The sequence below is a fragment of the Bison bison genome, unplaced genomic scaffold, assembly GCF_000754665.1.
Source record: "Bison bison bison isolate TAMUID 2011002044 unplaced genomic scaffold, Bison_UMD1.0 scf7180017864035, whole genome shotgun sequence".
Taxonomy (NCBI): Eukaryota; Metazoa; Chordata; class Mammalia; order Artiodactyla; family Bovidae; genus Bison; species Bison bison.
Window position 1 is genome coordinate 16,718,496 of NW_011494607.1, and position 15,060 is coordinate 16,733,555.

At 39.9% G+C, this 15,060-nt stretch overlaps 1 protein-coding gene across 2 annotated transcripts in view; it reads left to right on the forward strand.

Moving 5' to 3' along the window:
• The window catches only part of KLHL32 (kelch-like family member 32), a 217,723-nt gene that overhangs the window by 191,294 nt on the left and 11,369 nt on the right, over positions 1-15,060 (forward strand). For both annotated transcript variants that reach the window (XM_010834731.1, XM_010834733.1), the window contains 2 exons: positions 8,034-8,092; positions 13,328-13,520. In XM_010834731.1, coding sequence (XP_010833033.1) covers positions 8,034-8,092; positions 13,328-13,520 — 252 coding nt within the window. The remainder of the gene's footprint in view (positions 1-8,033; positions 8,093-13,327; positions 13,521-15,060) is intronic.

The following is a 15,060-nucleotide window of genomic DNA, read 5'->3' on the forward strand; positions in this document are numbered from 1 at the left end:
AGATGAGCTCAGAGAGGAGGGGCAGGGACCTGATGAGGGTCAAGCGAGAGGCAGAGTTGTCGGTGGAGGTCGTGCCATTTCAGGATCAGGAAGAGGGCCTGAGGGCAGTGGGCTTGGGAAAAGTTTCTGAGAGAAGACAGAGGGAACTAACATGTTTATACAAATTGTGTCAGAACCCATGCTAAATTGGAAACCACAAAATTATGGTATCCCAGTATGCAAATTTCTGTTCTATTTTTTGGTGGCACTTAGCAGAGTTGATGAGGGCAAATGAATTCACTCATGATGGAAAGTTTTTAGACTGGGAATGCCCCAGAGGATCTACTGGAAGAGTTCAGCATGCTGGGATCCCAGTTAGGTGGGGTCCAGGGCCTAAGGTTTCTTGAGGGAGAAATAAGTTTGTTGTGATGTGGAATGACTGCCTAAGAGGCTCTGTTTCTTGCTCCTGAGGAGGAGTTTGGGGCTTGATAGCTTGACATTCCACTAAAAAGTTCCTGAAAGTGTTAGTCGCTCAGTAGTTGTATCTAACTCTTTGCAACCCCATGGACTGTAACCCGCCAGGCTTCTCTGTCCATGGGATTTCCCAGGCAAGAATACTGGAGTGGGTTGTCATTTCTTTCTCCAGGAGACCTTCCTGACCCAGGGATCGAACTGAATCTCCTGCATTCCTGGCGGGTTTTTTACCCTCAGTTTCTAGTAAGCTGGAATTCCACTAAGAATGAAATAATCTTTTTTTTGTTTTAGGTCTCAGCAGCTAGCTGGTCCCAGCAGTTACTTTTTCTTCTGTTCCCCACTCCCCTCCAGTTATGCTCCAGCCTTTACTACTCCCCATCTGAGAGAGATTAAAACAAAACCATTACAGTATTACACTGAGATGGAAGCCAATTAGAAATGAACCATTCTACAATGCTTTTGAAAGACTTAAATGGTTAAAAGAAAGCAATCAGATCACCTACACATTCTCCAAAATAATCACCAAAGCTTTCATCCTAAACTGACTTCCTTTTATTCTGAAGCAGCATTTAGTTTCCCCTCACATTGCTCCTGAAGAAATGAGGCTTAAAGAGGTTAAGTGGTTTTTTTGGACAACACAGTGATTATTTGGTGAAGAAGGAATTTGATTTCTGTGTCTCTGGTTTTTGAAAACCATACTTTCCCCCACGAAAGTACACAAATCAGTTACCAAAAAAAAAAAGATCTCAAAAACAGATGCTTACATTGTAAAAAGAACTTCCAAATGGCATGACTGAGAGTTAATGATACACAGAATAGTTTATACCTGGACATTTGTGTAGGATCAATGATCATTTGATTGTCTTTAATTAACTGACCATCTTAGGGCACAGAGTTGACCCAGATAATGTCTTTCTTTTTGTGTTTCTATAGTTTAGATCCTGAAACAGAAATGATATAAAGTTAAAATGTATAAAGGAACAGTGATAATATGGACTATTCTAAAGTATCAATATATTGGCTTAGGTTAGAACGTTGTTTTCTGAAAGGATTACATATTATAATATAATAGCCTAATGGCCTTTCACGTTGGTAGCTTAAGTAGGTAAACAAACAAACAAACAGCGATTGGCTCCATTTCTTTCATGGCGAGAATAGTCTTTGTTCAGATGATCAATTTGTGTCTGTCTAGATGAATTTAGAAAAAGAAAGTAGAAAAAAGAGTGAGCTGAATTGGTCTACCTAAGAATATGAGAAATATGTCATTTTTCTTTATTCCCAAGAGGAGAGAAGAAGAGTAAAGCTATTGGGTGGGCCAAAAAATTTGTTCGATTTTAAGTGAAAATACATATTTTTCATTTTCACTAGGAACCTGATTGAAAAACCTGTTCACTAACCAAACAAACTTTTTGGCCAACCCAATACATCATAGAAATAGGGAACTGGTTGAAGAGTTTGTGTAATAGCAGGAAAAAGGTAAAAGATTCAACAAGAACACAGCAAAACCAGCACACTAGAGATAGGCAGTAGTGACCTTTAGAGTTTAATCCTGCTAGGAACCTGTAGAATCTTTGCAGGCAGGATTCCAGCTTTCTACAGAATGAGGAATTGGAGTTAGAGTGGATTTTACTGAGATTTTAAAGGTCAGCTGACATCTGCATTGTAGTAGATGTTACCATCACTTATTATTTCACTTAGTTAAAATACCGTGGTGCACACTTTACATATTTTGGGTTATGAATTTACATCTGCACACTCTAGGTGACATATATATATACATAAAATTTATATTTTCAAGTGCATCAATCTTTTTGTTATAGGTTTTTATAAATTTGAGACTTTCTATACAGGATTTCGAATGTATTAATTACCTATCCATTTGTGTGGTTTCCTCAAGTGTGATAGCAATAATATGGATTCTAGTTTTAATTTAATGCATGGATTAAGGATGCTTCTATTCAAGATGCTAATTTAGTAGAAAGATTCTTGGCTTTAATTGTTTATGTGGCAGTATTAACACTCCCAAAATATGGGCAGTATAATCTCATGTAAAAATAAGATAATAAAATGTTTATTTTTGCATTCATTATAAATATTCTCATGGTATCCCTTTTATCAAGGAATATTAATGAGTTTGGCTCTTTTAAAAAATGACTTATATGAACTTAAATAATGCCAGTTTATTCTTTTGATAATTAGACTATGAATGTGAAGTTTTTAAAAATCTTTGGCAAATTGGAGCAAGTTTACATACAGAGCAGAAGCTAAAACTGTTAAAAAGGAAAAAGTCTTTGATACCCTTATAAACCAGTCGGTAATTCTGGTTATTAGAAAAAAGAACTATAAGGAATCTATTTCAGATTACAAAATTCATTCATGAGTTCAATATTCCATACTTAGTTACTTTTTCAGTATTCCATATATACTCATTTGTACCTTTTATGAAAATGGTAAGAAAGCTTTATGAACAAACTACTACAATATCGTGGTAAGCTTCCCTTTATGGATGGCTGCTATGCCAAGTCCTGTCATTCATCTGAAACCCGAGAGAGAGGTTTCAGTCTGCATTTTACATATGAGGAACCTGGGCTTGGCTGCTAAATGGCTTACCCAAGGATAGAGTCATAAAGGCGCTGTAAGGGGGGACACATAACACAGCTTGTGCTGAAATTCTCCCTCGCCACCCCAGATTACTGTGAGGCTGGCACTGCAGGCCTTCAAGAGAGCTGCAAAGAACTCTAGATGGTTTTCCATAATCTTGACTGGCTGACGGAATTCCAGCCTGGAGCAGCTTCCCTAAGAGCATTGTTATTGTTGTTTAGTTGCTAAGTAGTTCCAACTCTTTGAGACCCCATGGACTGCAGCACGCCAGGCTTCCCTGTCCTTCACTATCTTCTGGAGTTTGCTCAAATTCATGTCCATTGAGCCAGTGATGCCATCCAGCCATCTCATCCTCTGTCGTCCCCTTCTCTTCCTGCCCTCAATCTTTCCCAGCATCAGAGTCTTTTCCAGTGAGTCAGCTCTTTGCATCAGGTGGCCAAAGTATTGGAGCTTCAGCTTCAGTATCAGTCCTTCCAATGAATATTCAGGCTGATTTCCTTTAGGATTGACTGCTTTGATCTCCTTGCTCCCCAAGGGGCTCTTGAGAATCTTCTCCAATACCACAATTCTAAAGCATCAATTCTTTGGTGCTCAGCCTTCTTTATGGTACTCTTATAACCATATAAGACTACTGGAAAAACCATAGCTTTGACTAGATTGACCTTTGTTGGCAAAGTAATGTCTCTGCTTTTTAATATACTGTTTAGGTTTGTCATAGCTTTTCTTCCAAGGAGCAAGCATCTTTTAATTTCATGGCTGCAGTCACCATCTGCAGTGATTTTGGAGCCCAAGAAAAGAAAATGTCACTGTTTCAACTTTTCCCCCATCTATTTGCCATGAAGTGATGGGAACGGATGCCATGATCTTCTTTTTTTAAACATTGCGTTTTAAGCCAACTTTTTCACTCTCCTCTTTCACCTTCATCAAAAGGCTCTTTAGTTTCTCTTCACTTTCTGCTATTAGGGTAGTATCATCTGCATATCTGAGGTTGCTGATACTTCTCCTCGCAATCTTGATTTCAGCCAGCAGCACGGACACATTCAGTTCTTTGATCCTGCTCTGCTCCAGTAGGGGTGCTGTCACTACATTAGGTACCACAGATTCCTATCAAAGACTTTAGTACTCTCTACTTACCAACAGAGATCCCTGAAAAGAAAAAAAAAAAGAGCAGAGCCAACAGACTTGACCTAACTTGACTAATATATATTGACCAACACTATTTTATAGACATTGTCAGCATTGGTGAGTTGTTGCTTTTGAGCACAACGAATTTAGGAGTAGTGAGCTCACAGTAGTGGAGACAAAGGTTGTTTGTTTGGCAGTCACCTGTCATCTTCTCCCTGGCATGCACTCATCCATTTGTCACAACGTTTTGTGGGAAGTTGAACAGGGAAGCTTAAGAAAAATGTTTTACTCTTGTCTTGATGATAGAAAGCATTTCTCACTGCTGGTAGCATGGTGGTAACTTTTCATTCCTTCTGGCAGTTTTTAAAGACTTATTTGACTTTGAGGGAACCTGCCGTATATCTTTAAGTCACAGTTCAAAAGTATAAGACAGGGTTGTTCATTTTCAATTTTGGCTGAAAAGTCTTAACTTTGGCACTTCAAAGTTAAGGAAAACTTGGCTTTAAAAATGGTTGCTGATACGAGATGGCATATTTAATGACAGATGTATCTATAGAAAGCTGTTAAGATGCAGATTATCCCCCCTGGGGTGGGGGAGGGAGATCAAAACTGCCAATCTATAAAATATACTCGATAGAGGAAGGCATGGAATCTATCTTTGCAAGTGCTTTGATTGCAGGGGACAGTATAGCAGCATGTGGCATCATAACCCAGAGCAGACAAATCAGCTTGATGACTTTCAAAGCCGGGAATACTGCTGCAGGCAAGGGTACTCCAGTCTAGGAGAAATTAAAACATATAGAGACTGTTATTAATTCCATATCTATTTTTGTATAGTCAAATCTGTATGCAAATCCTTAGCATCTCATTTCAGAAGATTAATCTAAAAGTGAAGAGTGTTATGTGAAGGGAATGTAATGATAAAGCTCTGAAAATGAGTAATACTGCTAGAGAAATGTGGGCTGCAAACTTGGATGCTTTTTTAAAATTTATTTTTTGTACTGAGAAGAAATGCTTTTTATTTATATGCTCATTTGTAAGTTGTTTCAAAGGGGGAAAGCAATAGAACCAATTCTTAAGGTTTTTCCCTTGCCATCCTGACTTGGCAGAAGTTACAGCACTCAGCTTTTTAGGCACCTCCTGCAGTTTAACATTCTAGAAGTAATCAACCAAATAACTAACTAGGACTTTTATTCTTACCACCAACTAGTAACCCAATATCTCATTTCTAAACATTGTCATAAGAGTGAAAATTTGTATGTAAGGGTAAGGAATCTAATTACTGGGTGCAGATTAAGGGGGAAAAGTTGTATTATAAATGCATCTGAGGAAGACAGTAAATAGTAATTCTGAAAAGCAGGAAGATAAGTGGTGTGCCCTGGTTGGGAGAGAGGGTACAGTAGCTGCATTCTAATCCATTGGTTGTACATTTAATCTATAATGGGCAGAGTCTCATACGTATTGTAGTGTAAATATCTTCAAATGGTGTCATAAACAGATAGTTTACTGCAGTAGATATTAATTCTGTCTCATATTTCTAAAACAAGTAGAGAGACTGTCAGAGTTTTGAAATAATGTGGGGGGAGTTCACCTTCTGTTCCCTCTCATTTGGAGAAATGATTATAGGCAAGCTGGACATTAATCTGGAGGTTATGGGCCAGATCAAAAGCACTTGGCAATCATTTTAACCCTGAAGACTTGTGAGGTCTCAATAGATTTGATTACTTTTCTGTAGTGATGCTGAGATAGAATTATTGGACATTCACGTTTTAATCAGATAAAGGAAGGTTGAGGGGGAAGCAAACATCCCTCTGTATTTGACATACATTTTGACTCTACATAGGTATTTCAGCCTCAGCTTTCTTAAGTGTATTATCTTTTTCTTTGATTTCATCTTTAAAAATGAGACATTCAATGAGAAATCCAGAGAAGACTATTTGAGGGCAGGAAGCTCATTTCTCTCTGTTCTTTGTGGATTTCTTCTGCAAACCACTTTCCGTGATCTTGAAAGTGGTTGCAAGCTTCAGAGAGAACTTATAAAAAAAGCCTTCCAGTTAATAGTAGCTATGGTCAGTTACATGAAAGATACACTGTCTTTACAGGGATTGAGACAGTAATGGTTGGCCTGGACTGGTTTCCTCTCCTTTATATGTCCATTAGTATTGATTGATTATTCCACTTTCGTTAAGCTGATGCACTAATTCTCTAGTGTTTGGTTGATTTGACTTCTGGCCATGGAGTTGATAGTTGTGACCTATCCAAAATATTTGAACTACCAAAGCAAAAATATTACTGGAGAAAGTTAAACAGACAAGGAAGACTTGATTCAAGACTATTGCACTAGGGGAGAGAGATTAGAATGCAGTCTGAAGTCAACTCCTCTGAAAAACAATAGGGTTTTTACGCATTGGCGTGAACTAGAAGAAATATACCGAAGTACTTTTGGAGGAAGGTTGATCCGTGTGATGTGTGGAGCACATTCAGTTACCCTGACTCTGTAAATGTTTTTCTCTGTGGCTTGGTCATTTGTGTTTCCTGATTTGCATCCATCAGAATTAGGCTCCCAGCCTCCATAGAAACTGATAGATGGGAACATTATTTTCCTTGATGATAACATCTCAATGGGATGCGTCCCAGGTCTTCAAGGAAGATGCTCCTGGGTTGTAAAACTTGCAGGAAGCTTCATAAATGATTTATGCCATTCCTCTTACTTCATCTCATCAAGTGGGTTATATCATCCCCATCATCATCATCAGAAGTACAGTACAGTAAGGTATTTTGAGAGAGTCCACATTTACATAACTTTTATTAGAGTATATAATTGTTCAAATTCATTATTAGTTATTGTTGTTAATCTCTTACTGTGCCTCATTTGTAAATTAAACTTTATCACAGGTGTATGTATATAGGAAAAACAAAGCATATACAGCATTTGGTACCATCTTACACTTTCAGGCATCCATTGCAGGTCTTGGAATGTATCCCTCAGAGATAAGGGGGGATTATTATTGAGTTAAATTCATATTAAGTTTAAAGTAAAGGATTTCTTTTTTCTGCTTAATGTGACTACTGGAAAAATTAAAACTGCGTATGCGACTCTTGCTTATGGTGCTTATTCTATTGGACAGCACTGGCTCTAGATCTCTTTTGATGAATAATATGTTTTTTTAGATACAGTTCTTCCCAAGAGACATCAGGGTATCACTGTGTCGGGACCTCCCTGGCAGTCCAATGGTTAAGACTCTGCCTTCCAGTGCGTGGGGTATGGGTTTGATCCCTGGTTGGGGAGCTAAAATCCTGCATGCCTCTGGGCCGGAAAGCCAAAAAGTGTAAAACAGAAGCAATATTGTAACAGATTCAATAAAGACTTGAAAAATGATCCACATCAAAAAGTCTTTAAAAAAAAAAAAAAGATATTACTGTTCACTGTGTTAGCACACCTAAGACTACAGCCATAAAATGACCAAGTTAGCCAAGGACAAGAATTTTCCATATAATTATGTCCCTGGCATAAATATTGTAGAGATTTGTGTTAAGTGTGCTCCACTTGCTCCCACTCCCTCACCATATTTTGCGCCTCATTTTGGCCATGCAGAGCCGCTTGCCAGAAGTGGGGGCCTCGTGGTAATCTCAGCGTACTTGTTGCTTGCTCTAAACTGGATTGCTTCTGAAATGTTTCTTGAAAATGAAACTGCTTCAACAGTAAGCTTCTTAACTATGTCATGGGTTCACCGTGAGGGTGTACAAACAGATCCTCAGTGGTAGCTAATTTTCCTTTAATTGTATCTCATTCTTATGTTGGACTATCCCATTTCTTATTCATGAAAGCGCTAACGTGTGCTAATCCATTACAGGTGGAGTAACTAACACGGCACAATATCAGAACAGACTAATGGTATATGAACCTAACCAGGTAAGACTCATCTAAGAAAAGCTCATTACCTTAATTAAAATGAATTTTTAAGAGTCCTCCAGTAATTAGGAGTTGGAATGCCAAGTCTATACACACACATGCATCTTAAACTTACATAGAGAAAAGGAAGCATCTGGATAAACTGCTTTTGGGTTGCTTTTTTTTTCCCCTTTACAAAACATGAAATTTCAGCTCTTTTTGTTTTATGCTCTACTCAATGCTTAACTCTTTCAGAGTTTTGCATAATGTAGGAAAAAGGGAAAATACGTTGATGAGTTCAGTTCAGTTCAGTCGCTCAGTCATGTCTGACTCTTTGCGACCCCATGAATCGCAGCACGCCAGGCCTCCCTGTCCATCACCAACTCCCGGAGTTCACTCAGATTCAAGTCCATCAAGTCAGTGATGCCATCCAGCCATCTCATCCTCTGGCGTCCCCTTCTCCTCCTGCTCCCAATCCATCCCAGCATCAGAGTCTTTTCCAATGAGTCAACTCTTCGCATGAGGTGGCCAAAGTACTGGAGTTTCAGCTTTAGCATCATTCCTTCCAAAGAAATACCAGGGCTGATCTCCTTCAGATGTTCAGATCAAGATCCTTCAGATGTTGATGAGTTAAATGCCCTTCTTTCCGTTTATCTCAAGTGGCTGTTCGTCTTTGAGATATCCTAAGAAAGGATTTGCATTGTCCTGTTGCTGCAGCCTTTGAGAAGGCTTGTCATTCTAGGAGGGAAGCATGCTTATGGTTTTGTTATTCTCAAATAAATAGTAACTTTTATTTAACCCCATGTAGCCAGCATATCTCAGGTTATATAGTGAAGAATAAGTCTGAAGGAGAAGTATCTGAAGGGGTGGAGTATGTTTTTCATCTAAGAACTGGCCTGGACTGGGCACATTGGGATGGTGCCTATCCCGTCTGCCCACTTCTCATGCACATTTCATGACTTTTCTTTCCCCACAAAAGAACTATTTTTATTTTCTTTTCCTTCTACCAAAGTATCTGTTAACTGTGGCACATGTTTGCTGAACTTTGCCATTTCTGTGATTTTGGTAATGTAAGTATTTTTCCTGGTTATGACAATATTCCAAAATGATTTGGAGGTCAGATCTTCATCAGCTGAAGATAATGGAACATGGAACTGGGTCGGGATTAGCCATCAAATATATGTTCAGAGTGCCCTCAGTCTATTTTGTACCTTTTAATTTTTACAATTCCTTGATTCCGAGTGTAACAAAAGTATTTCTGTCTTTGCAAGTGTGTTTCCTGATGTCATTGTAAGCTGTCGATTTTGGATACCATGTGTTCCTGGGCTGGGTGTCTCAAGAGGGATCATTAATTACAGTTGCTTGAGTTTGGTGCACACGTGGTTAAAGAGGAAGAAGGTGTTAACATTTCTCAAACGAGTTCTGTTTCGTGTTTGTACACACATGCTCTTGTTTAAAATTCTGCTGGCATATTGTTTACGGTGGGTACTGGCAAACATCACAGCTGCTTGCATCTTGCTCAGAATCTCAATAACTCTATCATTCAGCCCTGGTGCTTATTTCTCTTCTAGGCCTTTGTGGAGAGTCCGTAATGCCTGCCATCTGCCACAGAGCACATCGCTACCTGCCAACAGGCAGGCCAGGGTGACCTCTGCTTCCTCAGCACTGATTAGTATTCACACGCTAGCTTATTAGGAATGACCCCACCAGGCCTCTGTGTTTCTTTGCCTTTGCAGCGGTTGGCGGCTCACCTGGCAGGCACGGCAGTGAAGGAAGCTAAAGATATAATCAGGGGATGCAGGCAGGCTTTGCAAACCAGATGGCATCCATAGTCCTGTGGCAGGGGACTGGACTGCTGGTGCAACACTGAGCCCTCATACTGTGATGCGTTGCCTCATAGAAAGCACCTACAGAAAGCACCATCGTGTCTTGAGTTAAATCCACTCGTGTGTAATGTATTAAAGGCATTTCTTAGAATATCTAAAAGAAAGGTTTAACTTATTAAAGATACAGTTAATTGGAAGGAGAGTCTTATTATGACAGGTTTAAAACTGGGGGACCAGATGAATGCAAGCCTTAAACAATTGGACAAACCACTTTCTTTTTTCTTGTGAGTGTATCTTTAAAAGAGAAATTAGAAATGAGCCAGTCAGTATGCCATTAGTGAATGAACAGATATTTATACAAAACTTTTTTTTTCTTTTTTTTCATTTCCACCTTTTACACCTCTGTGAACTGGTGAAATTGTATGTTTTCAAAGCATCATGATTTTTCTGGTCGAAACCCAAATTTTTCTTGGAAGAAAGAAATTATCTGTGTTCTTCCTGTATGTTTAGTGTTTATATAAAAATAAAATGGTTAGGCTTATTGACCTGTCCATTACTTGAGATTTAAATTAAAGTCATATTTGATTTTCACCTATTTTTATATTTTAAATAACCTTATTTGAGAGGAGTTGAGAATACCTTTCTTAATCCTGAGAGTGATACAGAACCAAACATTAGAGGTTTCACCATTTCCTAAAGTTATCACAGAAAATTTGGTCTTCTGTAACATAAGACCAAATAACAATATGCCTGGAAATAACTCTTCCCAATTTGGTGAAGATGTGAGTGTAAATATATTAAAGGCTGTGAGGGATTTGTTGCTGAATCAAAATTTTGCTCTTCCATTGACCTCAGGAGGTTCATCCTGGAAAGAACAGCAAAGCTGCCCTCACATTAGCTTACGTAGGGTTCCCTGTGAGCCAGTGATTTCATCACAGTAAGTTTCCTAGTTCAGTTCAGTCACTCAGTCATGTCCGACTTTTTGGGACCCCATGGACTACAGCATGCTAGGCCTCCCTGTCCATCACCAACTCCTGGGGTTTACTCAAACACATGCCCATTGAGTCAGTGATGCCATCCAACCATCTCATCCTCTGTCATCCCCTTCTCCTTCTGCCTTCAATCTTTCCCAGCATCAGGGTCTTTTCAAAAGAGTCAGTCCTTCATATCAGGTGGCCAAAGTATTAGCGTTTCAGCTTCAACATCAGTCCTTCCATTGAGTATTCAGAACTGATTTCCTTTAGAATGGACAGTTGGATCTCCTTGCAGTCCAGGGGACTCCCAAGAGTCTTCTCCAACACCACAGTTCAAAAGCATCAATTCTTCATGCTCAGCTTTCTTTATAGTCCAACTCTCACATCCATACATGACTACTGGAAAAACCATAGCCTTGACTAGATGGGCCTTTGTTGGCAAAGTGATGTCTCTGTTTTTTAATATGCTGTCTAGGTTGATCATAACTTTTCTTCCAAGGAGCAAGCATCTTTTATATTCATGGCTTCAGTCACCATCTGCAGTGATTTTGGAGCCTCCCAAAATAAACTCTGTCACTGTTTCTACTGTTTCCCCATCTATTTGCCATGAAGTGATGGGACCAGATGCCATGATCTTTGTTTTCTGAATGTTGAGTTTTAAGCCAACTTTTTCACTCTCTTCTATCAAGAGGCTTTTTGGTTCTTCTTCCCTTTCTGCCATAAGGGTGGTGTCATCTGCATATCTGAGGTTATTGATATTTCTCCTGGCAATCTTGATTCCAGCTTGTGCTTCATCCAGCCCAGTGTTTCTCATGATGCACTACTCTGCATTTAAGTTAAATAAGCAAGGTGACAATATACAGCCTTGATGTACTCCTTTTCCTATTTGGAACCAGTTTATTGTTCTACGGAGAAGGCAATGGCACCCCACTCCAGTACTCTTGCCTGGAAAATCCCACGGATGGAGGAGCCTGGTAGGCTGTAGTCCATGGGGTCGCTAAGAGTCGGACACGACTGAGCGACTTCCCTTTCACTTTTCACTTTCATGCATTGGAGAAAGAAATGGCAACCCACTCCAGTGTTCTTGCCTGGAGAATCCCAGGGACGGGGGAGCCTGGTGGGCTTCCATCTATGGGGTCGCACAGAGTCGGACACGACTGAAGTGACTTAGCAGTAGCAGTAGCAGTTGTTGTTCTTTGTCCAGTTCTAACTGTTGCTTCCTGACCTGCATACAGATTTCTCAAGAGGCAGGGTCAGGTGGTCTGGTATTCCCATCTCTTTAAGAATTTTCCACAGTTTGTGGTGATTCACACCGTCAAAGGCTTTGGTGTAGTGAATAAAGCAGAAATAGATGTTTTTCTGAAACTCTCTTGCTTTTTCGATAATCCAACAGATGTTGGCAATTTGATCTCTGGTTACTCTGCCTTTTCTAAACCCAGCTTGAACATTTGGAAGTTCATGGTTCACGTACTGTTGAAGCCTGGCTTGGGGAATTTTGAGCATTACTTTACTAGCGTGTGAGATGAGTGCAATTGTGCGGTAGTTTGAACATTCTTTGGCATTGCCTTTCTTTGGGATTGAATTAAAACTGATCTTTTCCAGTCCTATGGCCACTGCTGAGTTTTCCAAATTTGCCGGCATATTGAGTGCAGCACTTTAACAGCATCATCTTTTAGGATTTGAAATAGCTCAACTGGAATTCCATCCCCCACCACTAGCTTTGTTCGTAGTGATGCTTCCTAAAGCCCACTTGACTTCACATTCCAGTGCTGACTGTGGCTTATTAGATCATGAACTCCGTATTGCCAAATTCAGACTTAAATAGAAGAAAGTAGGGAAAACCACTAGACCATTCACGTATGACCTAAATCAAGTTTCCTAAAGTGCACATTATCAGACATGTGTGCCAGGCACTGTTCTAAATGCTTTAGGTGCATTAGCTCATTTAATCTTCACAACAGGCTTGTCAGTTGGGTACTGTGATCTCCGTTTTACAGAGGAGGAAACAGGCACAGACAGGTTAAATAAATTGCCAAGCTCACACACAAATTATAAACTCGGTATCCTGGATTCAGAGCCTGTTTTGTTATCATTACAGCACTGTACACAAACACCTATGCGTGTGCACTCCTGAGTCATTTGTAGGAGAAAGTTCTCTCAACTGGGAGTTAACTATCATGAAAACTTCTAAATTCTCATATGCTCCTCTTACAAATGCAAAATGCCCTATAAAATGCAACCCAAACAGGAGGAAATGCCTTATGTAAGTTGCAAAACATAGTTAGAACATGTGGGATCTTCTCCACTTGTTCTCAGGTAAGACACCCATTCCTTTCAAACTAAGTAAACAATATTTAAGTAGAATGTGGTCCACCAACAACTATTAATGAGGCACTGCTGTTTTCTGCCGTGGACATCTCCAGTTAACAGTTCACCTGCATTTCTTTTCTTTTCAGAATAAGTGGATAAGCCGTAGCCCTATGCTGCAGAGGCGGGTCTACCATTCCATGGCTGCTGTTCAAAGGAAGCTTTATGTTCTTGGAGGCAATGACCTGGATTACAATAATGACCGGATCCTCGTGCGGCATATAGATTCCTACAACATAGACACTGACCAGTGGACACGCTGCAATTTTAACCTGTTGACTGGCAAGTACCTTTGATTAAGTAAATCAGGAGAAAGAAGAGATTCAGGAAGTTGACAGACTTGTTTTCATAGACATCTTGAGGGCAGCTCTAAATATTAACTGCATGGAGTAGAACAACTTGGTTTTATTACAAAAGGTGAACATTGTTTATCTCTGACTCAGCCCATTGGCTGAGCACCCAGTTTCTTGGGGCCTGTGCTTACCTTTGTGTGCGTTTTCACTTTGTCGAGAGAGGCTTATCAAGTCCGTTACTGTCAATCAGTATTCATGTAGGAACACTGGTGTAAGTAGGGAGGGATCAGGTGCTGAAAGAGTTAATGACTCTATAGGAGCAATTTTTCTCTTCTCACTTTTAGTCTTGTTAGTTCAGGAGAATGGTCTTCACTGTTTATCACTGTCCGATATTGGGTTTTGCCTGTATTTTCCTAAAGAGAAAACGCTGGAGATGTTCTGTGCGTAGGGGTTTAGCAGCACTTCTGACCACACAGACCTATCCAGCCATCACCACGATCAGCACTAGGTAGGGACCATGCTCATCCCAAAGCGAAAGAAAAGAAAGCAGCCAACAGCCTGCCCCTGACGTTTCTTTAGGAAGCTGAAAACTTTCTCCCTTCTTGGCTTGCATTATTAAGGTCCCTTCCCTTCCCGTTATTAAAATCACAGACTCAAAAGGGTGGGCAGGACTATGGCCTGAAGGCATTTTAATACGCTGAGTGGGCACTGTCACTCACAGCCACTGCCAAGGAGGCCACATTGGGGGCATAACCAATGTGAGGGGTTTAGATGCTTTATACTGCGCTCCTGTTTTTCTGAAAAATGATCTGAGGCCCACCTACAAACACTTAACTTTAAGTTCCTGTAGTGGTACCTTAGCCCCTTGGTCCCTCGATCTGTGATTCTGTCTGCTATAGGATCCAGCTTATTTATTACCTGAGTCAATTCTGTGTCAGCCCATCAATAAGAAGAGACTGTCTCACTCTCTGATGGCCTCCAGGGAAGAATATGTGGTAGTGAGTTATTCTTTTTTTTTTTTTAATGGAGGAGGAACCTTTCATCATTTTGGCGTGTCTATATCTAGGGACTACCCAGGCTGGTCCCACCTCAGGAACTTTAATATAGTCTTAAAACTGTTGTGTATGTAAAGAAAAAGGAAGGTAGTAACTATCAGTCTTTTTCTGTCATTTGTCTTTATTTGGGGCACGCTAGGGGCATGGCTCGGTTTTATTCGCTTCTTGGGGTTGCAGCTGTTAGAGATGTAAGCCCTTGCCTTAAAAGTATTTGTATTCAGTAGAACAAGAGGTGTTTTGCACTCCTAAAATATACTTTATTTCCATTAGTATTAATTAATGGCCTACAACATGGTATGAAACTCTTCTATATGGCTTATTATTGCTGTCTTTAATGCTGTATTTACTAATTTGACTGGCTATTAAGTGTTATAACCTGGTTCTGACCCAACACAGATTCATTCTCTGAGAGTGGTTAATTCTTTCCTCTGAGACCTGGGAGGCAGGGATTAGTTGCGGCAAAAATCCTGTGGA